Here is a 17,534-nt window from a genome sequence, read left to right on the forward strand (position 1 = left end):
TTTTTGACTTCCTTAACTATCTTCCAAGGATCGTATCGTCATGAAAATTGGAAAATGTACGTAGTTCTGACAACAATACAAAAAAAGGTCTCTTCGGAAAATCAAAAGTCGTAGTTAATCCAATGGAATATTATTTGTTTATTTTCTACTTATTTACAGATTTTGGCAGTCAACATAATATTAAACGTAATGTATAAAAATAATACAGGAAGCATTGCGTATCGATATGGAAGAGAAATCTTTAAAATAGTACATAATATAATACTGGAATTTGTATAAATATGTCATGTCTAAAATGTCTAAGTTTGGTAAAATTGAAATAGTTTTACCCTATGTGATTGAATACATTTCTGCAAAACATTTATATTGTTCAGCGTATTGAAATTGAAACGCGACTAACAAAATAACAATGAAAACAACAATTTTATAACGATAACAAAAGTTGCCTTGATAAGAACCGAATTCATCGACGGCATATACGTCAGTTTGAAAAACAACTGTTTATTATGAATTTTCAAAATAAACAGTAGCTTAAAAATAAACGGTCTCTTTTGTTGTTCATAACCTGGACCATTAAGATGCAATCATAAGTCATGGGTTACGCATGACTGAGTCTAGCTCAAACTAGATGTGATTTTGAACAATCTAAATGGGATATAGAAATGTTCCATAATTTCGCAAAAGTATTTAATAAAGTATTGCCTGCTAAAACGTGGCTGCTCCAAACAATATATGCAGAATTCCTGCCACTTTCCTAAAAGTATTACACAATTTGCATGAATTCCTAGCCGCCGCGTATGACTAAAAGTCACAAGTCACAATACATTTTCAAGCGAATACACATTATAAAGTGCATTAAAACTACACTGACACACAATTTATTCTCATTATCATTCACAACACAACACAGCACTGTCAATTTTAATCCACAATTTGTTTTTCCCTAAATTATCACAGTCACAATTAACTTTTGTCAAGTTTCTTCACAATGCCGGGTGGTGGTGAGGTGAGGACCTTTCTGGACAGCCTCACGTGACCAGAGACAGGGTCGCGGCCGAAGTACTTGACTTGTATCTCTGAGCCCACATCCAGGCCTAGAACTGATGGGTGCTGGATCTGTGTAAGATAGACAAATAAATAAATAAAAGTATTAAATACTGTTTACCAGCGGTTTCACACGCGTCCCATGGGAACTATGGCCTGTTCCCGGATAAAGTGTAGCTGTATAGGGTGACCAAGGTTTGCTTATTGGGAAACCGGGTTGAGGAGGTCAGACAGGCAGTCGCGCCATTTAAAACACTGACAATCAGCTCTTTCCAGTTTGGTTGAAAGTAGATTCCAACATTTTTGGTCTTAGATCTAGTTACATCGTTGGCTTTTAGTTTGTTTACAACCACTCAAAGTAAAAAATCATGCAACTTCCAACACAAAAAAATAACATCAAATCCTTACCTTTCTGTGATCCAGCTGCATATTATGCACCAAAGCCGGCGTCATGCCCGTGAACAAGGTCACTAAGACCCCAATATCCTTTACTTCCACGACTCTAGCTTTGTATATCGCTCCGAACTCCAATTCTGGTGTTTTTTCAGTGTTGAGCCATGATGCTATGCGGCTGCGAGCCTCGTCCATGGCCGCTTGAGATGGCGCGAACACGCTGTATTTTATATCGTCTATGGGTGTCACCTGGGGGTATGATAATATTAAATGGATTAAAGTTATGGTCAAATAATGTTGCCAGTCAAAAGTTGGTTATTCACGATACTTAAATTGTAATATCAACTACATGCATCATTGTCTAAAAATCATTCGAATTTGCCAAAATGTCATACATTTCATTAGTTGATAGTACGAACAAACAACTCTTTTCAAATATCTCCACTGCTATGTAGTCAGTCATTTGCCACCCCACGCAAGCTCAATAGAAAACTACATATAGCGTGTATAAAGAAAATACAGTTAATACATTGTTTCACAGTCGCCAGTAGTCAACTTCAAGATGACAAAATTACTTAACATAGCTTGTTGTAAGTTTTGAACCAAAGTGAGTGAAATATTACCTGTACACCAGTTTCCACATACAACTTCTTCAGATTGGCGCCTCCCATGCCGAGGAGTTTGGGTCTCTTGTGCACTTCTACCTCCATTTCTTCGATAACTGGCATGTTCTCTTTGTGGCCTTCTCTGAAAATAATAATATGAAGATTATATTAGTTAGGTTTTGTTTTACAAAGAGTTTTTATAGACTAGAAGCTTTATATAAACCGAAAAACAGTTACTAAACTTGCATTTCGTATTTTTACAAAACATTTAATACGGTGCAAAGTCCAGGCCAAACACGAGGTACTTAGTTGCTACATAATGTAGAGGAATTTATTCGCAAGTTGAGAACTTTTTTGGTAGTCGGTAGAAAACTAGAAAATGGTGCACAAAAAACACCTGGGGCGACAAGATTGCTAAAGTCGACTCTAAATGTACTGCTTCTTCATTTATTTTTTACCGACTTTCAAGAAGGAGGAGGTTTTCAATTCGGGTGATTTATATTTTTATTCACCAAAATAAACCGTCGTCCTGAAAAAAGTCAAGGATTTAAAACACGTTTTATAACAAGCTAGTAGTAAACTAACCTGGGTTTATCGATACACTTGTTCATAATATCGATGATCTTGCTCTTAGCGTCGCATGCCTTCTGTACGGACTCCATCACTATCTTGAGCGGTAGGCCGGACACTTTGATATCGGCTTGTAGCGCGGTGATGCCTTTCTTGGTGCCAGCGATCTTAAAATCCATGTCACCCATGTAGTCTTCTATACCCTGTAATATGGAGAATTAGAGATATAGTAGATTTTAGTAAACTGAAAAAGCATATAATTATACGCAATTAGCCGCAATAACACAACCCTCAGTGGGATAGAAAAAATCTGAGGTAATTTGAGTTCAGGGACAGAAGTCACCAATTTGTCCTATGTGGTGATTATTAATAATAATAATGCGTTTATTTCATGACTACAATGGTCCCAATGGTGGTGGTTAATGTCACCTAAGTCCGAGGGAACTGTTTCCCATACTCGGATGAAGATGAAAAGTTCAGAATAAGGTGAAAAATGGTTGTAAAAATTGTAGAAAAGTTGGTTCAGTCATTCTTGAGGTATAGACGATATAGATGATCATAAGTACCTACGTTTTTTACATAAGAAGTTGTGTTTATTATTTACTGAACCGATTTTCGAAACGAAGATACATAATTGACACATGTACTTAGTCGGGTCTGGTCCCATACTTGTATAATATCCGAAAAGATATAAAAAAATCGTGTATCTTTTCAAATATATAATATAATCCACAAAACAAAAAGTCAGACTCACTAACAAATCAGTGAGTATCCTGTAGTCAGCTATCTGTCCTGTCTGGTCGGGGCGGGACACCAGGCCTATGGCGACTCCAGCCGCCGGGGCAGTCAGGGGTACTCCTGCATCCATCAGTGCGAGGGAACCGCCGCATACTGATGCCATTGAACTTGAACCTGGAAGGAGTTGTGGAGTTAGTAATTGGGATTTAATGAAGGGTATAATTAAAGAGTTATAAGGTATGAATTTTTTTGTCAAATATTCATAAACTGAATTCCACATAAGAAGTGATATTTACAAATAATACAGTGTGGCAAGACGTTAATCTCAGTATATTTTGTAGTTTTCAGTATGTTTTCAGACGGCGACGATATTTGTTTATGTGACAGACAGGATTTTTATCAACATCATATCAGGCAATTGCCGTTTATTGCTGAACGTAGGCATTCCCCAACAAACTGTTATTTTGGATGTTGTAAATGAGGTATTGACGTGTGATCAGTATTCCTTGTACACCGTCACCACCTCTGATACCAATATGGTTTTAGCTCGAGACTTTTGAACTATTTTCCTCACCATTAGACTCCAGCACCTCAGCAGTAAGCCTGACAGTGTAGGGCAGCTGTGGCACCACAGGCAGCAGCCCCCGCTCCGCTAGGGCTCCGTGTCCCGCCTCGCGCCGCCCCGCCGGCCCGCTCCGCCCCACCTCGCCTGTCGCGTATGATGGGAACTCGTAGTGGAGGAAGAAACTTTTCTCTTTTATGCCGCTGAAATAAAATATGAAGGACTAAGAATATGTTCGGTAGATAAGATCAACTTCGAGTAAGCAATTGCTGCCGACTGCAAAGTAAAGGATTATTTGCACCAATTCTTTGTTCAAAAAGTGCTGATTTGCTGCAAATCTGAATTTGATCAGATTGAACATCTGCTATCCTACAGTTCTAACCCGACACGTCCTACAATTTAATTAACATCTCATCTGATAAATCAAATATTTATTTGCTTAAAGGAACTCCTTTTGACATAGATGGTAAAATAACTCGTTCTAACATAGATGGCAGAGGAACTCGTTATAACATATAGATGGCAGAAGAACTCGTTATAACATATAGATGGTTGAGGAACTTTTTATAATATATAGATGGCAGAGGAACTCGTTATTACATAAATGGCAAAGGAACTCGTTATAACACAGTTGGCAGAGGAACTCGTTATAACATATAGATGGCAGAGGAACTCGTTATTACATAGATGGCAAAAGAACTAATTTTGACATCTAAGATGGTCACCCATTCACGGATCGACCACGTCAAGCGTTGATAATCGAAAGACCCGTGCCTTCTTCTTCTTCGAGTGCTTTTAAAATTCTTACATTCTACAGAATAATTTTCGAATAATTATCTCAATAGAGATACCTGGGTATAATATACCCGCACTCACCTAGTAAGCATGGTGAGCGTGTCCATCTTGAGTGCACTGTCGGCCGAGTCGAAGGCGACGGTACACAGCACCTGCGTCTGTCCGCGCTGGAACACCGCGCTGCCGTGCAGAGGCTCGTATAAGGAAACCTGAACGAAACAAAGAAAAAACATGAATACAAGAGAAACACAATTTTATGGTAAAAGTACATAAAAATTGTGTGTTAATAATTTTTATCCATCTTCCGAGCCTTTTCTCAACAATGTGGGGATCGGATTCCAGTCTACTTGGATGTAGCTGAGTATCAGTGTTTTACAAGGAGCGACTGCCTAACTGATCTCCTAGACCCAGTTACCCGGGCAACCCAATACCCCCTCATAAGACTGGTTGTCAGACTTATTGGCTTCTGACTACCCGTAACGACTGCCAAAGATGTTCAATGACAGTCGGGACATACGGTTTAACATGCCCTAAGAAACACTGTCATTGGTGTCCAAGAAATGCTTAGAAACTACATACAAACTTAGAAAAGTTGCATTGGTGCTTGCCTGACCTAGAATTGACAACTGTTTTGCTGTCATATTTACATAATTGGGTAGTTGACTAGGTCAAAAATACATTACGTTCTGATATGCATTTAGTAAAACATCTTAAAATGATGTCACTTTCTTTTTTCGTTTTGATGGGATCATTAATTTCATTTTTTAATCTATACTAATATTATAAAGCTGAAGAGTTTGTTTGTTTGAACGCGCTAATCTCAGGAACTACTGGTCCGATTTGACTATTTATTTCAGTGTTAGATAGCCCATTTATTGAGGAAGGCTATAGGCTACTTTTTATCCCGGTACGGGAAGTAGTTCCTACGGTTTGCGGGTGAAACTGCTGGCAGAAGCTAGTAAAAATTATAAACTAAATACACATAAAGTTTGTAAGGCGGCCTCTCCAGTCCTGAAGCCATAGCGCTTGATAACGCACTTCTTCCAGTCTGCTCCGATTTCCGGTACCTCGGTTCGCTTATTCAGGGCGATGGCGAAATAGATCGGACAGTTACGCACAGAATTAACGCAGGATGGATGAAATGGCGGCAGGTAACGGGAACAACTTGTGACCCTCGTATTCCCCTTAAACTTAAGGGGAAAATTTACAAGAGTATGGTCAGACCTGCTGTCTTGTATGGATCAGAGTGCTGGCCCACAAAAGCGACGAATGGAAGACAATTGCATGCGGCAGAGATGAGAATGTTAAGAGGTATGTGTGGGGTTACGCGAATAGATAGAGTGAGGAATGAGTATATAAGAGGAAGTTTGAAAGTGGCGCTGGTATCAGAAAAACTGCGTGGAAACCGGCTGTCGTGGTATGGGCATGTGATGCGGAGGAATGAGAGTCATGTTGTGAGGAAGGTGATGAGTATGAACGTGGACGGATATAGTGGAAGAGGAAGACCAAAAAAACGATGGATGGATTGTGTGAAAGTAGATATGGTAAGAAAGAATGTTACTTGTGAGATGACGGCAGATAGAAGAGTATGGAAGAAGAAAACATGCTGCGCCGACCCCAAATGAAATTGGGATAAGGGCAGGAGGATGATGACACATAAAGTTTGTAGTGAACAATTTCTGACGTCATAGTTCGCGTTTTCATACAAATTCCATCGAAAGTGACTTTGTTGACAGTTAAATAAAAGTTATGAATTTGACTTGTTGGAAAGTACCATATTGTATGTTTTACAAATCAAATTATCTTCAAAAACTTACCTGACAACCAATCTGCCTCAGCTCATCTAAATGGCGTCCATCACACCGTATTTCCTTCTCAAATATCATATCTCTGAATATACTCTTCAGGTTAGCGTTGAAGCAGTCCTGTAGTTGTGCTACATCAGCCTCTGTTTCGCGCATCTGGTTAAGTACTGTTTGACGGAGGTCCGATATCGCGTTGTCTCTGGACATCTTGTCGTGGGAGTAGTCGCTGGGGATTGAATAATGTTGTTAAATACGGCCAATCTATACTAATATGTATTATAAATGCGAAAGTAATTCTGCCGGCCTGTGGGGCTTTCACGCCAAAACTACGAATACTTATATATGTCACCGGAAGATAAGAACACTCGTAAGTTGATCAATTTTTTAGGTAGTTGATCAACTCTCGGAAAATAATAAACGGCAGTTAAAATGTATTATACAACGTACGTAAATGTCACATATACATGAAGCAATAAATGAATTTGGTACACAGATAGTCCTGAGAAAGTATATATAGTAGGCTACTTTTTATTGGCGTGGATGCAGAGTGCGGGATGTAGTTTCCTCGGGAGGCGCGAAAGAACCGCGGGGAACAGCTAGTTTGTTCGGTATTTTTTGATACTTGTGTATTGTGTGCAATAGATATTTTTAGTTTAATACTCTTTTAATATGAAAACAATTGTTTTATATTGATAGTATTTTTACCTCAATATCTCTCTAATCTTCATAGAAGACAATGTGTTGATAGAGTCGACGATTTCCTGAGGCAACCCGGGTGGTGTCTCATACACCCGCTTGGTCTTACCATGGAGTTTCTGTAGTTTCTCTATGCCTTTCACTATGTGTTGGGCCTCTTTGGTACCTGAAATATTATTGGTTATGGTTAGAAAAATAATATTGGAGATTATAATAATACTATTTCCCGCAGCTTTCATCATCATCTCAGCCATAGGACGTCCACTGCTGAACATAGGCCTCCCCCTTTGAGAATTACTCTGCGATCACGGATTTAAAATAGCATTTGGCGTTGCTTGACAAATGGGCTGTTTCCCTGAAAGATGGAAACTACCTCCCGTACCTGGATAAAATGTAGCTTATGTCACCATTTTTTCATTTTGGTTAAGTAGTTTCCGAGACATTAGAATAACAAACAAACAAAAGAAAAATTCTCTTTCTTGTATGAGTATAGATGGTAAAGATAAGCGTACTGTTTACAATAAACATCAATAAAAAAAACCCGTATTCATATGCAGGGATGTAACACAAAAAAAACAAACTAACTGAACTTACTTGCATACCTAATTTGATGGCTTTCAGCAGGTCCTGCTGGAGTATATCCTGGGCGCTGCCCTCCATCATCACAACTAAGTTGCGGTTGGTCGCAGCCACCACCAGGTTGAGAATTGAGTTTTGTAAGTCCTTGCGTGTTGGGTTTATTATCACTTCATTGTCTATTTGGCCTACCCTGTTGAAAAACAGGTTACATGGTTATATAGGTATTACGAAATTTATAGTATACACTGGACTACAAAGAGCAGGGAGACCATTACGTCATGTGACAGCTATGTGCAATTTGCTATTGCACTTTTAAGCAAACTTAATGAAAATCAGTAATCACCAACTAAACTAGACTTGGTAATAAATTAGGCAGAATTTCTAGGGAACAAAATAATGTAGATATTTAAACTTGCTGCTCTGACCATCCTCATTAAGAAAGGGTACTAGAGACAAACTAGAATGCAATTAGATGCAGTGCAATAAAATAACTGTACTTTTGTACCAGAAAATTAAAAGAGGAAATAAACATTTTTCATAAAAAAAAGTATTAATAACAGTATTTTCTTTAAAAAATAAATAAAAAATCTTACCTCACAGCCCCAACAGGCCCATTCCACGGTACATCAGACAACGCCAAAGCCGCACTGGCCGCATTTATTGCAACTGTCTCCGGCGGATTGGTAGCGTCTACCGCAAGCATGTTGCACACTATCTGAGTGTCATAGAAGTAGTTGCTAGGGAATAGAGGCCGAAGTGAGCGGTCTATTAGACGTGATGTTAGGATCTCACGTTCCGTTGGGCCTGGAAAAGATTTTTTATTACAGGTTAAAAGTTATGTTGTTGTACAGAACTTAATAAAAAAATGGTGTCTTAGACAAGTTTTACAACAATACCAAAATCACTTTTCTTAAAACATTTACCATTAATTTCAATGTTAAACTTTCAAAGTAAACAGTTGTTTTAAGAGAAGCAGATGTTTATTTTGTTGGCGAAAATGGGCCTCAGTGTAAGTATGGAATATTGCTCTGGTGATTATGTTACTTGAATGAATATAAAGCATAACATTGTCTTTAATAGACTGTCATTTGTGTAGCATTATGAGACAGAGAGAGTGCTACATTAACTTATCTCCATAGATATGGCTATAACCTACTATTTTATAACAAGAATATCAAGAATTAAATCTCACCTAATTCCCTCCTCAAAAAATTCGTAGGTATTCGTCCAGCAGCGGCTGCCTTTTGTCTATAATCTACCACGAGAGGCAGGAACGATGCCGCACTCTGTTTAGCCTTAGAGACTACCGTTGACAGTATTGCTGTGTTCCCTAGATTAGCAACGCACGCTGCATCCGCAAATCTTGCATATTTGCCTGTTTCAAACTTAATTGTGGTTCTGAAAAGATGAAAAAAAAAGAATGAACATGTATATGCTTCATGCAGTAACAAAGTATGCCATTTTGGTAAACAGAAAGCGGCTGTTTGTTGGTGTAGCATGTGTATTTGTTGCAACAGCAGCTGTCTGGGCTATAACTATTACAAGGAATGCTATAAGCACCCATAATTTCTTATAAATTTTTCTTATAAATGGATGCTTATAAGATAAAAATTGGTGCTTTTATGTGAGATAAATCAAGGTCTGTGGCCCGCAGGGGTGGAAGACCTGCGTTGACGAATTATACAAATTTAAACACTACCCCTTCTTGTAGCAATAATATCTTTGTTGGTAAAATTGTAAGTTATCTCCCTAACCTTATAAAACATAACCTCAAACTTACCCATTTGAAAATGGAATTTCTATTTCTCCAACGTCTGATTTTGTAGCGAAACATCTAAAACATCTTCCTTTATTCGCTATTCGTGAAACAATTAAGCGCTTTTTAGACAACATTGTATAATAGCGTTAATTTTACCAAGGGTCAAAAAAGGGCATATAGAAAATTACGAAACACTAGAAATGTTTCAAGTCCACTTAAACTGAATATACCAACAATTAAGTAGCGCGATAGACAGTAACTACACAGAGAATAAGGTCAAAAAAATCAAAAGATAAAGATTTCTAAAATTAATTTGAAATTCGGGATTTCACCAGAACAGAAGGAAATCAACACTCGCGTTCAAGAGTATCATACTGCCTAACATGAATCATGAAAAATAAGCTATCTCGTTTTTGCTGCACAGAGAAAAATGTTGTCTCTATCTAACAGTTTTCATGGACCTGGAACGCAAATTATCGTTCAGAAATAAAATAATACAATATTTTAATAAAAGGCTTAAAAAAATGAAACGTTAATTTAAAATGTTGATTTCAGGAACACTATATACTATACTATATATATCTAAAATAAAAAATAAAAAGTGATAATCACAAATAAATGGAGAACATAATCTTTTGAGTTCTGAGGATCAGTTGCAATCAGCTGTTTTGTCGTTATATAATGATGCGTTAATGTCATGCATATGTCAATAATGTCATGTCAGTTTCAGTTTTCTCAACTTATTTTTGATTTGAGGCTGGAGCTTTTAAAATATAATAAACAGAGAAGACTTAAATAATTAAATAAAATGAAGAAGGTTCATGGGAACGACTCCTTTCAGCGAATGAATTATTTATACCAAGTACTTAAGTTTTCTATTTAATAAAAGCTTAGTTTTATTTAAAAGTTTTTCAAACTAAACATTGTTATAAACTTTTTCAGATTAGTAAACTTATAGCAGAGAAAAATCCAATGCTGTCTTCCTACTATGGAAATCTGATAGTCAACGTTGCCAAGAAAAATGTTTTGAAGATGTGAGTAGAAGTATTAAGGATAGTCAATTATAGGCATGTTGTTTTTATTGTCTCCATGCTCACAAATAAATGATTTTCTATTGCAGACACCCAGACATAAAACGGCAAATATGTAAAAAGTGCAGATGTATACTCATTCATAAGGAGACAGCTACAATGAAAATTAAAAGAAAACACAAATCAAAAATAATAGAGTGGACATGTAAAACCTGCAGTGCTAAACGCAACTTTCCCACCAATAAGGATAATGACCATAGAGTATGGTTAGAAAAACCTGAGGCTGTAGTTGAAGTAATAAATTAAGTTAATGTTTGTTTTAAATGCTAGATGTGGTCTATAACTGCCAACCGCACATGCAGCAACTGCATGAAATCGGCTGCAGCTGCTTTACTGGTTTGTATATATCTACATAAAACAGTTTTGGGTTGAAGCAGCAAAAGCACATGCAGTCACCCTCAGATATCAACCCATTTTATGCAGTCGCTGCACGTACGGTTGGCAGTTGCAGTCTGCAGCTCCCTTTTGAAACGCTCCTTTAATTTACTAATTAATAATTTTGTTTTGTATTTGAATATTTTTTTTAATAAAATACTTCAGTTAATGATGTGTTTTGCTTCAGAACTTCAATTGAATTTAATATTTTCTTAAGTTAGTTCCAGAATGTTATTAAGTGGGATCACTTCAAATATTGCTGTACCATTGTCCATAAAAGCTAATGCTAGTTGCAGATTTCACCTTGCTTGTGACTCATACCATACCAGTTTAAACTATATTTTTATGTCCCAGCCAGAATTTATCAGAACATTTATGTAAAATAAATCATATCATAAACATTTTATGTTTTTTTCTATTTTAAATATATCTTGATAAGAATGTTTAAATTTTACGATTCTTAAAGAAAAAATCTTATGAAAAGCAGACCGACCATGAAATAAAACATGAGATATTGGTATATATTTTTATTGATTTTATCATTAAGTAACATCAAAGGATCAGTATATACAAATGTAAAGGATAATGTTCTGGCAATGTTGGATGAATCTAAAAAAGAGACTGGAGCTTCCAAAGGCCCCACTGGTTCAATGAGATATTACCAAAACAAAAAGCAACAAGATGAGAAGGATAAGAAATCAGCGCAAAATAAGGCCACCGTCTTGAAAAAAGTAAGAACTCACGAGGACACCCTTAATTTAGGAAAAGATATAGCCTCCAAAATGACTGAGAACATCGATAAAAGAATAGCAAAGGAATACTTCCTCATGGACCCAGTGCTGAACGAACTGAGACACAGACGAAGAAGAGGCTTAGCAAAAAGCAAAGACTTTCGTAGACATAAAAAACAAGTAGAAGAAGAAGAACCTCAAACCAGCTCTGACCTGGAGATGAAGTTCTGGTTAGATGAGTGGGACGAACATTGGATGCAGAAGAAGTTTGAGGCTCTTAACTCGTCACAACCCCGTGGTGATGTCGTCAACATGGCGGCAGCTAGTAAGTATACTTATAGTAAGAACTAGCTGTTACCCGCGACTTCGTCTGCGTGGGCAATATGCTTTAATATTCTCTAACTTTGTATGTTTTTTTCTATTTGCAATAGATGGCGCCACTTTAACCTTGACTGAACCTAGTTTGCTTAAAATTTATTTTTATGCTCAAGTAACTTAAAGGTAAAGCGCAATTTTTCAATGCAAACATTGATGACAACCCAACTATATAATAGGCAACTTTCAAAAATGAATTGTAATATCTCACGCGTCTACAGAACGATTAACAGAAATATTGGTTCATTGCTCATCCCCTGTAGGTGATAGCGTGATAATATGTAGCCTATGTCCTGACCCGACCTATAAGTAAATCCATGCAGTACTTTTTGAGTTTACTCCGGACATACCTACAGACAAACAGATAAACAGACAAACAGACAAAAAAAAATTCTAAAAACTACATATTTGGGTTCAGAATCGATTTTATAGATCACCCCCCAAGTATTCTTTAAAAATAATATTGTTACCACTGATGTGCAGTCTACCGTACAGTTTAGGCTTTCCTACGATTTTATTATATGTATAGATTGTGGGTATTTTTAAAGCTAATTTTACTTATATCGAGGCACAGCGCCATGTTAATTTACATAGGATTATAATAATTGTTTTATTTAATATTCAATTAACTAAGTAATGAAGGAAAGCTCAGTTCTTTGAATATGTATTGCCGGTCTGCGCTGCGACCGTTGAAAGGGTTTACTAAGTATCCTTTTTGATATCATTATCAACTGAAAATTTCAGGACCATGGGCGGTTCCTTGCGGAGATCCAAACCAACACGACATGCCATGGGGTAACTGCATGCTACCACCAGAATGTGACGCAGAGTACCGTATTTACCGAGGCGATTCTTTTTGCGGTAGAACTGCATACGTCTGCTGCGGACTTCAAGTGACCAACTACGACATGTATCAGGGCTTAGACATTTCATTTGAGGGCAGCAGCTTCTCCACAGACTCAAATGAGAAAAACGCTCAGACCGGTTCCAAAGAAGAGGACAACAAGAAGAAAGAGGCTGAAAGGAATAAACGGAAACGTGATAGAGATAGGAGGAAGAGGAAAATCAGAGAAAGCATCAGAAGGATAGTATCAGAAATCCAAAAAATATTAGACAGAGCTTACAGAAATGGAACTACTCAGCGAAAGAGAAAGACAAAGGAGTTGAAAAAATTCATAGAACTGTTGAAGAAACAGTTCAGGAAGGATCGCAAATCCATTGTTAATGTTCATCAAGTGGAAATGGTGAAAATAGATGACGGCCTGCAAGCCAGGTTGGATCAAATCGGAGATATGAATGAAAATTTCATGAGTAACGATACGTTTAGAGATATAGTTGTTAACGGTACGGTGAACAAGGATAAGCTGGCTCAGTACATACGGGTGCACCCAGAATTGGCGAAAATTTTCAAGAATAGGCGTGTGGGTGGTATAGAGGTTAATCCGGAAAAGATTGAAGAGACACATGATCCAGGACCTCTTGGAGAACAGTTAACGCGGGAAAATAAAGAGCCAGTCATCGACTATGATGTTGAGTACGGCATGCTCTATTATTGACGAATATATTGTTGATAATATTGTTAGTTTTATTGTACCTACATCATTACTATCTATTTATTTTTTTCTGATGAGAAATCATCAAATGACTCCTCCCGCCGTGGGTTAGCAGCGGTGAGGGAGTGTCGGACTCTACTGACTTAAACCCATCATGTTCCGTCGTAGACCTTTTATGTACCTAGCAGGACCGCGGTAACTCTTTCTAACAATCCCACAGTCCCGGCAGGCCTTGGCCCTGCTGGGCCCCGCTGAGGATTACTTTCACATCTCAAATAGACCGTTGTTAATGGTACGTAAAAATAATATAATTTTTTTGAATCACTAGCACATAATTTCAGTGAAAGGCAGATTAATTGTTGTTTCACAGTCGGTCCAAAGATGATACCTTGGGGAACACCTGTCATTCTAGACTCAAGAATATTTTTAATTCGAATAATTGATGCTAATCTAAGAGCTATGCTGATCAGGCGTATACTTATTATATAACTTTAAATTCCTGGGGTGATTTGAGTAATGATAACTTAATATTTTGATATAACGCATTTGATTAAGAGTAATGATCGTGTCAAAAGCCTTGTTTAGTCAAAAATTATTAAAACAATGTTACCTAGCAATCTTTGGTAGGTACGAACGTGATTTTCAGACCTTGGACATTAGTGAAAAATGTATATTACCTATATATATCATCAGGTCTTTTATGGTAATGTTTTGTTTCATTTGTGAATAAAGAATAATAGCGAGAAAAGTTCAAGAACTTTTAATTACGAGTTACAAGGGGCAATAGCCAAATGGCTAATGCATCAGCTTGGTGATTGAGATATCTAAAACGAATCCACTATTTTCCTAAATCCATTTCAGTAGGCTTGTGTAAATATTTTAATAACCAGATATAAACCAAGCATATTACTTCATATTCCATATGAAGCTACGTTATGTGACTGCTTTATGTTACTGCCTTTATTTATTTTCCATAACATGTGTAAAATGAATCTATCCATTTTATGGTTTTAATATTTACTTTAATATTGGTCGATAAAAATGTTGAATTCAACAGTTTTATAGGAAATTTTGTGGGAGAAAACATAAAAAAGATGTTGAGTAGGTATGTCGATATAATATGAAGTATTTTTACATATCACTGATTTTATATCTAGCATTTGTAGAGACGAAATCAAAAAATGATCATTCTTTAGTGGATTTGACCAAAAACAATGAAAAAGAAGGCAACACAATTTCTAAAGGCCGTGATGTGTTGAGGCACGTTAAGCATAACCATCATGATGCTAAAGATAGAAAATTGGCTAAAAGAAAAATGAATATTGTAAAAAATATTAGAAAACACGAAGATAATTTGAATATTGGGCTTGATCTGGCCCCTTCAAAATTGACTGAAACCGTCGACAAGAGGATAGGGAGAGGATATTTCCATATGGATCCAGTGTTTAACGCGTTAAAGCGTAGGAGATCTGAAAATTTTAGAAGACGAGCAAGCGAATCCGAAGAGGTAGACGATGATAGCTCTGAAATGGAAAGATATTGGATGGATGAGTGGGACGAGAATTGGATGCAAAAGAAGTTTGAGGCGTTGAACTCCACGCTACCTCGTGGTGACGTCATTAACATGGTGGCAGCTCGTAAGTATACACCATTCTTTTTAAAGTTTCATTCTCACCATTGTTCTTCCCAGAGCACTATGATTCGGCACGTATATTGACGTATTTTTCATTTTTTTTATGACAAACATATTACATTTATGTTTAATTGCTTTATTCAAGGGCCTTGGGGAGTTCCTTGCGGAGACCCGAACCAACATGACATGCCGTGGGGATCCTGTATGCTTCCCATGGAATGCGACGCAGAATATCGTGTTTATCGAGGTGACTACTTTTGTGGTAGAACTGCATACGTTTGCTGCTCTCTCCAAGTGACCAACTACGACATGTACCAAGGTAATGATATATCTTTCGAAGGCAGCAGCTTTTCTACAGACTCCAATGAGAAAAATGCAAAAGCTGGGTCTAAAGAAGAAGCACGTAAAGAACGAGAACGCGAAAGGAGTGAACGAAAAAAAGAGAGAGAAAGAAGAAAAAGAAAAATCAGAAAAAGTATTCAAAGGATAGTTGCGGAAATAAGAAAAATTTTGAACAGAGCTTACAGAAATGGTACAACTCAACGAAAGAGGAAGACGAGAGAGTTAAAGAAATTCATAGAGATGATGAAGAAACAGTATAGGAAAGATCGTAAATCGGTCGTGAACGTTCACGAATATGAAATGGTGAAGATAGATGAGAAACTACAAGCACAGCTTGATAAAATCGGATCAATGAACGAGGCTTTCATGAACAACGATACGTTCAGAGAAATTGTTGTAAATGGTACAATTAATAAGCATAAATTGGCTGCATTGTTAAGGAGTAATCCCAAATATGCAAAACTTTTTAAGGGTAGGCGTTCGCGTGTTCAGTTACAGCCTGTACGAATAGATCCGTTAACGGAGAAGCCATTAGATGAAGAGTCATCATCAGATATAGAAGCGGCAATTCTAGCGAAGGGAGCTCCACAACATAACTACGATGTCGAGCTCGGTGTACTTTATTACTGAACATTATAAAGTCTGCTTCTAAGTTGATGATTTCATTATAAAATCCACATGAATCCAATCCCTACAGAGGAAGGAAAAGTGCCGTAAATGCCATTAACACAGCGAAACGCCTTCGTGTCGGTTACTTGAATTAATGGGCGTTAGAGTTTCTTGTCAAATCAAAACCAATCCGTCAAGCGTGATTTTATTTTAAGAATAATAGGCGGGTTCTAATGAAGGATACTTACATCCGCATTTTGAATTATAACATCTTCGCTAGTCATTTTGTACTCCATGGGTGTCCACCGTAAGTATATGTATTTTTGGATAAAGGCCTACTAATATTAAACTTCCAAATTACCAATATAGCCTAGAACCATTCTACATACATTTTGTATAGCGGAATATGAGATAAATATCGTGATCCCAAGTTCAGAGTTAACAAAACATCGTGTGAGCGAAGTTTGTGAGATGTGATCAGACACAAGGCTTGTATGACATGGCTGGAGGCGTGCCAGCCGGGGCTAGAGTTAAGACTTCGTATTTGTGTTATCTGCATTTAATTTCAGAGTTTTTGCAACTTTACTTGCTACTATATTGTTAGTTGCATCGTATTTTCAACTGGACTTCCTATGGCAATTTATACTTCACTCGATTGTCTGATTATTATTTCAATAATCTTGTATATGAGGTCTCCAGCTTAAAGGTATCGATGCTTCATCTTAATTGACTTATGGTCGGTTTCTAAGCAACATTGATTCCGTTCATCTATGAATTCCACAAATTTTCGAATACATGCTAAGGATGCCTTTATCTTATTTTCTATAGAAACATCTTTCAAAGATACATTATAACACAACTGTAATACAGTCCTGATGACTTTAGCACACATTGCATCCGTATTGAGCACGACCCAACTACCCTGAATATCCCCTAAGCTTTGCAACGTGACAGGAAATCCAATATGGCGTCGATAGACATTAATAGACGAATGGGTGAACTCGACAATAGCCGAGTATGGGTCATAAAACAACTTAGTAATATTGTAAATGCAAAAGTTAATTTGGTTTGTCAGTTAGGCAGCAAGCTGATGTGTCAATTAAAATGAAATTTTGACAAGGATCTAGGTATTTAGACAGGGCCGAGTTGAGGGCTGTGTGCGAAACCTATGTAGTGTCTCCTTTTTACCCGACGGCGCAATGCAAAGGAGGGTAGTATATTTATCACCCCATGTGTGTATGTATGTATGTGGGCTTATTACGTTACAGAGGTACAATGT

The 17,534-nt window shown here is 37.2% G+C and overlaps 4 protein-coding genes across 4 annotated transcripts; 3 read left to right on the plus strand and 1 right to left on the minus strand.

Annotated features, from left to right (window-relative positions):
- Positions 1–114: 114 nt before the first annotated feature.
- Positions 115–9,943, minus strand: LOC124640358 (polyribonucleotide nucleotidyltransferase 1, mitochondrial). The gene is made up of 13 exons (XM_047178092.1): positions 9,568–9,943; positions 8,980–9,185; positions 8,381–8,591; positions 7,811–7,977; positions 7,218–7,374; positions 6,525–6,738; positions 4,789–4,916; positions 3,925–4,115; positions 3,367–3,524; positions 2,628–2,815; positions 2,061–2,184; positions 1,453–1,686; positions 115–1,116 (listed from the first exon to the last, which is right to left on the minus strand). The coding sequence occupies exons 1-13, from the start codon at positions 9,678–9,680 to the stop codon at positions 964–966; spliced, it is 2,244 nt and encodes a 747-aa protein (XP_047034048.1). The 5' UTR covers positions 9,681–9,943; the 3' UTR covers positions 115–963.
- Positions 9,944–10,260: 317 nt separating this feature from the next.
- LOC124640451 (ribonuclease P protein subunit rpr2) lies at positions 10,261–11,413 on the plus strand. Its single transcript, XM_047178227.1, has 3 exons — positions 10,261–10,408; positions 10,489–10,580; positions 10,667–11,413. Exons 1-3 carry the CDS (start codon positions 10,355–10,357, stop codon positions 10,881–10,883), a joined length of 363 nt encoding a protein of 120 aa, XP_047034183.1. The 5' UTR covers positions 10,261–10,354; the 3' UTR covers positions 10,884–11,413.
- A 101-nt stretch (positions 11,414–11,514) lies between these two features.
- LOC124640450 lies at positions 11,515–13,674 on the plus strand. Its single transcript, XM_047178226.1, has 2 exons — positions 11,515–12,068; positions 12,863–13,674. The coding sequence occupies exons 1-2, from the start codon at positions 11,519–11,521 to the stop codon at positions 13,672–13,674; spliced, it is 1,362 nt and encodes a 453-aa protein (XP_047034182.1). The 5' UTR covers positions 11,515–11,518.
- A 1,114-nt stretch (positions 13,675–14,788) lies between these two features.
- LOC124640208 lies at positions 14,789–16,486 on the plus strand. The gene is made up of 2 exons (XM_047177875.1): positions 14,789–15,308; positions 15,450–16,486. Exons 1-2 carry the CDS (start codon positions 14,792–14,794, stop codon positions 16,274–16,276), a joined length of 1,344 nt encoding a protein of 447 aa, XP_047033831.1. The 5' UTR covers positions 14,789–14,791; the 3' UTR covers positions 16,277–16,486.
- The last annotated feature ends 1,048 nt before the right edge of the window (positions 16,487–17,534 follow it).

This window comes from Helicoverpa zea, chromosome 20 (assembly GCF_022581195.2).
Source record: "Helicoverpa zea isolate HzStark_Cry1AcR chromosome 20, ilHelZeax1.1, whole genome shotgun sequence".
Taxonomy (NCBI): domain Eukaryota; kingdom Metazoa; phylum Arthropoda; class Insecta; order Lepidoptera; family Noctuidae; genus Helicoverpa; species Helicoverpa zea.